Source organism: Sceloporus occidentalis, unplaced genomic scaffold (assembly GCF_023333645.1).
Source record: "Sceloporus occidentalis isolate IW3139 unplaced genomic scaffold, rSceOcc1.0.p SCAF_31, whole genome shotgun sequence".
NCBI lineage: Eukaryota > Metazoa > Chordata > Lepidosauria > Squamata > Phrynosomatidae > Sceloporus > Sceloporus occidentalis.
Genome location: NW_028317011.1, coordinates 11,731,597 through 11,737,596, shown reverse-complemented (window position 1 = coordinate 11,737,596; position 6,000 = coordinate 11,731,597). Strand labels below are relative to the sequence as shown.

At 35.0% G+C, this 6,000-nt stretch overlaps 1 protein-coding gene across 1 annotated transcript in view; it reads right to left on the bottom strand.

Moving 5' to 3' along the window:
* Positions 1 to 326: 326 nt before the first annotated feature.
* LOC149298837 (hepatocyte growth factor-like) overlaps positions 327 to 6,000 on the bottom strand; it is a 43,191-nt gene continuing 37,517 nt past the window's right edge. Inside the window, exons 16-18 of the mRNA XM_089487202.1 lie at positions 4,279 to 4,385; positions 1,374 to 1,519; positions 327 to 503 (exon numbers count right to left, since the gene is read on the bottom strand). Coding sequence (XP_089343328.1) covers positions 327 to 503; positions 1,374 to 1,519; positions 4,279 to 4,385 — 430 coding nt within the window. The remainder of the gene's footprint in view (positions 504 to 1,373; positions 1,520 to 4,278; positions 4,386 to 6,000) is intronic.

Here is a 6,000-nt window from a genome sequence, read left to right as displayed (position 1 = left end):
GAAATGTTTGGTATGCACCTAAATATTCTACGGATTGTATCTATTTTTCCATGAAATAAAGTAATAATAAAACAGTGTAAAATGTGGGTTCATTAAGAAAGATGAACCAGAGCAGCATAAGATATGTTTTCAGAAATAAATCGTTCAAGTATAATCAGGATATATGTCAACACACATTTACATACCACTGTTCATCCAACATGAACGCAACACGTAAGACAACATGCCCATAAATAAAATAAAAATTGTGAAAAAACTTGACCATCAAGTAAGATTTATATATACATAATTACCAGGATAGCCATTATCCTCCAAAAACAACTTGATTATAACTGTGGGGTTTTATATGTCAATACAATTTTGTGGATCCATTTTGCATAGTACGCCACTCTCACAAAGATGACTGGGCGGTTTGGGATAGCACAGCCACGTCCTGGGATAATCACCCCTTGCATTAGGTCTGTCCTGTTTTCTTCACATACCAGAGGGCCACCATAATCTCGCTAGGAAAAAAAGAATAGAAACAATAATGAATCATGCACCATATTCATATAATACAAAGTGTAATAGTGTAAATGAGTTAGTTAGAAGGCAGATCTATCCAATGGGACCATTAGGTAAGCATGACTTATCTCCCAGTAAGGCGTCTGCCCCCAGTTTTGCAGCCTATGTGGCTTAGTTCAGAATACTCCGATGGTGTATGCTAGAAAGACTGAGCTTAATGCTGCCAGCCCATCACAGTATAGAATATCGCAATACAGAAGAATGTCTAATATACAGGATTTTCATTCAACCTTAAAGTCAAACTTTCAATAACACCTTTCTAACCATAAAACACAGCAATAAGGCTGAGTGCAAAAAAAAAAATAAACTGGCCAAGTAGCTCTAAACAGAATATGCTAACAGAGAAATGCTAACCAAATTAAAGGGTGAGGGGGCCCATTTGTTTGCTGCTTGGGATTAATTTATGTTTATGTTTTTTATGATTAGTGTTGCTTCTGATTTTAAGCAGTTCATCATGGGATCACAGACGTGTGTATAGCATTGTGGGAATTTTCTAAAACATTATAGAGGTATGACATGAGAAAAAAAGCATGCATAAATGTGTAACTCTTTATACTAACACAAACACAAAATACATTGTTTGTCCTGAATAAAACTGATAAAAACAATATTTTGGCCTATAAACAAGGCATTTTACTGTTAAAGAATTACATCTATGGGATTGAAATTCAAGAAAAAACCCTTCTGGGGCAGACATCTGAACATTCTGTTTTATTACTTTTTCACATTCAAAGCGATACAGTTAAATTAGTTTTAGATCATTTTAGTTGTGAAATTTCTTCCCCCTCCCCTCACTTTATTAAATTTACCTCACAGGGTCCTACGTTGGAGCTTTCACTCATGGCACATATTTCAGATTCATTGACAGTAACTTTCCCCTTGTGGTACTGATTGCATTTCTCATTTCCTACAATAAGGAGATTTCCTTGATGAAGTTGGCCATCATAATTGTTTGCTAAAAGAAAAAATCTCATTAGCATTTTTCCTTACACAAAAATTGAAAATTATATATATTCCCTCAAAATGTAATCATTGTGGGCTTGACGATTTAATTAATATTATAAAGTTATGTCTCGACTGCTTTACATTTGCAAAATCAGACCCATTTCGCATTGACCGGAATATACTAGGACTTAACAAATGTCCAAGTTATTAACAGACTTCTGTGATTACATGCAACGTGTAAGTTAAAAAAGGATAGAGGTTAGTATTGTGGCATCCATTATCTAGGTATAAAGCCATTTTCCTAGGCCAACACATCTATGTGATAAAGGGCTCTACCCAAAAGAAACTTCAAATGCAATTTAAAAAAATATATATATATCATGCCTTTCAACTACTCTTCAAATACAAAAAAGGGATTTTTAACACCAGAATGTAACATTCTAGGGAATATCTCATGCAAGGTAGCATTGTGAGCAAAAAGCTGTCAGTTTCTGCTCACACACATGTTGGTACTTTTGTCAAACCTATTGCTCTACCACTAAGTAGATACATTTTGAAATGGGTGTATCTAACAGATTTAGCATTTTAGCCAGGTCCATCGCATACCACTGAATTTGTAACTTAGAAATGCAGAAATGCCATTTTTTCCTGATGTAATGACAAGTGCCTGGTGTTGTTTTAGATTAAAGATAGCTTTATGCCTATCCCACAATGGATTAACCTCTACCACTTCGGATAGGAGACTGTTCCATCAATTCACCACCTTCTCTGTAAAGTAAAACTTCCTTATATTACATCTAAGCCTCTGACCCTTTATTTTTAGATTATTGATGTTTTATATATTCTTTTGAATATATTATACTGTAGCCTTTTCCATTAACCCCTTGATGACAATTGACGGTCCTGGCACGTCAATTGTCCTTAACCGTTTGTTTTCCGGTGACGTGCCCGGACCGTCATGACTTTAAACGGGTGCAGAAAGCGATCTACGTTCGCTTTCTGCACCCAAACGGTGTTGCTGTAATGCCTCGACCTCGAGGCATTCAGCAACACCACGATCAGCACTAGGGGCCATATCTGGCCCCTCCCCGGGGCGTCAACATCCGCCATACATTGTATGGTGGCGGACACCCGTTTTAAAAGCGTTTAGGAGGCGATCAACGATAACCTCCTAAACTTAAATGGTGTCGCTGGAATGCCTCGATCAGGAGGCATTCAGCGACACCAAACACTTACCCCAGGACGGGCTGTGACCGCTCCGGAGAGCGGTCACAGCCGCAGCTGCACGCAATCTTCACCATCCGCAAGATGGGGAAAAAAATAATAAAGATGAAAAAGTTCGCTAGATGGTCTACAGACCCTCTAGAGAACTCTGGCTCCACTTGCAGGTTGAATACAGGTTCTGCATTCAACCATGCAAGTCAATGGAGCCCAGCTTTCTAATCACAGTGTGATTAGTAAAAATAAATAAAAAAATAAAATAAAATTAATAATAATTAGAAAAAAATAGTTAAAAAAACAGTAAAATGTAAAAATAATTTCCCACTGATGTCACTATCAGGGGAACCTTGGGGGAAGTTGAAAAAAAGTAAAAAAAAAATTTCAAAAAGGCAAAAAAATATAAAATATATATATATAAAATATATTTTTGTGAGCAAGTCCTAAAATTAGCACATTAGCTCGCATGGAAAGAGTTAAAACCAATTCTTGCATGGAAAGAGTTAAAATACTGGCATATTAAATGCCCATGGGGTGTCTACTTTTAAAAAATGTATGATTTGATGACGGGGTAAATTGAATTGGCCGGGTTCAACAATGTCCCAATTAACACGGGGGGAAGGATGGCCACACATCTAATTTCCAATTAGAAAAATGCACACGTCCCAAATGTGGCCTTTTAGTATCACTGTACTCAGGAGATGTTGCTGAACACATATTGGGGTGTTTTATGACAGTGACATATACCAGAACCTGTTTATTCATACCTGAAGTAAAATGCGTGTGAAAAAACAAATGCAAAAAAATGACTACCACAAAGTTTGGCAAAGACTGGTGGTAGATATGGTGCATGGAAAGGGTTAAAATACTAGCATTTGAAATACCCTGGGGTGTCTAGTTTTCAAAAATATATGATTTGATGGGGTAAATTGCATTGGCCGGCTTCAAAGATACCCGAAATGGCACATGGGGGGAAGAATTACCAGATTTGGAAAAAATGGCTTTGAAATAGCAAAACGCTACCTGTACTTATTGCCCCATAATGTGTAGAAAAAAGCAAAAAAACATAAAAACATTGGGTATTTCTAAACTCAGGACAAATAGTAGAATCTATTTAGCAGGTTTTTTCATTACCTTTTATAGATGAGTAAAAGATTTTTCAACTAAAAGTTAGAAAAAGTAATTTTTTTCAAAATTTTTCACCATATTTTAAACTTTTTTAATAGTAAATAATATGATACAATCAAAACAATGTAATCTAAAGAAATCCCTTCTGGTTCTGAAAAAAACCAATATATAACTTGTGTGGGTTCAGTAAACGGGAAAGAAGAAAATTACAGCTAAACACGAGCAGCGCAGAAATGTTAAAACGGCCATTGTCCCAAAGGGTATAAAAAGTAAAATCAGCCTTTGTCACGAAGGGGTTAAACATTTTAAGATAATACTGAAAGGTATCTGTTATTTTAATAACAAACATGATGGAGACTAGATTTTCTTTTAACTGGTGGAAACGTAAAATAAATATTAAGGTAGTTTAAGAAAATATCTTACTCCCAGTGTGTCCCCATCCGTACACGTTACACTTTGTCTTTTCTGGAATCTTGCACCCATAATTTGGCAGTTTAATTTGGCTTACATTGGCATTTAGGACTGCAGACCTGTTGGGAGATTACAACCAATGTTACTTAGTATTACCTTTACAACGCAATACGGTTCTGCTAAGCAAAGTTAAAATATAACAGTTAAACTTTTTAGCAAAATACTATAGTGTGATATGATATTTTGCAAAATTGCAGCTTTCTTCAATTACAGAATGAAAAGAAAGTAATGTGCCAAATCTAGGCCAATCCTATATTAAACACTGCTTGTTGCTTAACCCATTACCAATGCAGCATCCAACCATATCCACATATTGCAGATGTTACTATACATAGAATGGTATATGGAATGCCTCCATGTGGAGATTGCTCGAAATGAAGAACATACATACATCATATACTAAGCGAGTGATGATAGTTATCTTACTTAACCCTTATTACATTGGTTTTTTTACCAAACAAAAAGTACGATCTGTTCAAGATATAGTAAATAATAACTTATGCTAGTCATTACACTAGTGGTATGTGTTTTAACATTCTACTTGCTCACTTATTCTTAATATACCAATTTTGTATGTTACAGCTAGAACAATGAACATCTGAAGCTATCCTCTTCTTTGTCAAACAGTACATCATTAGCTACTATGTAAACTACTATGTACTATATAAAAAAATGGATAACCTTAAAAATTGTCATCTTTTTTGATGGCTTTACATGTTTGCTTTGATATACTCCACACAAAAGATATTTTTTCACTCTGATAAAATCCCCATATTCGACACATAGTCCCAGAAGACAAAACTTTATTCTTGTAGAAAACGTTCTCCATAATTGAAAATGTACAAAGAATGTTGATAGGCTTTATCTTTAAATCCCTTCATAGAAAAGCAGAATAGAGAATTTAAAGATTGCAACAGTTGAGTATTTTTGACTCCCTGATGTAACTATATGTTATACTATACACGGCTAGTTTAGCCCTTCTTTTAAGACAAAATTTGAAGTCAGCCTTTAATAATGTGTAGTGATATCAGGGAGTTCAGATGTTTAACCCTTCTGCAAACTCTCAGCTTAGAGAATATACCCCACAAACACTATATTAAAGGTGTAAGGAGTAACCAGGTTTACCCTTTGAATGTTAAGTTCTAAAAATTTTGTAACTCACAGCAGAGGCTTTTTGAAATAATACTGAATTACACAAACTACACCTTCTACACTTTGAAGCCAAGATATTTTGAAATGCCTAAAGGGTGGATACATCTCATGTGCCTATAATCCATCCTATTATTACTGGTCTTTGTTTGTTTTACACATTGAATAATCAGACCACAATGTCTCCATCTGACAGATTCTTTTTTTTTTCCTATGGGAAACATCTGTTTTCTGCAATAGACATCATATAGGTGGATTTCTGTGCGTTCCTATTTGCTGCAACCCTTAATAATTTAATAATAAATTATGAAATATATTGCCATTTTTTTAGATGTATAACATTTTATAACAATGTTGACCTTTTAAAAGCCTTACAAAGCTATACACTTCTTACTCCCTATAAACACAAAGGTTTGAACCCAAGTACCAAGAACATAATAACATGTAGGAGAAGTCTTTTACCCTGGGGGCTATATTTTTTGGCAAAGAACACTATCAGCTATTCTCCATATAACTGAAGTACTG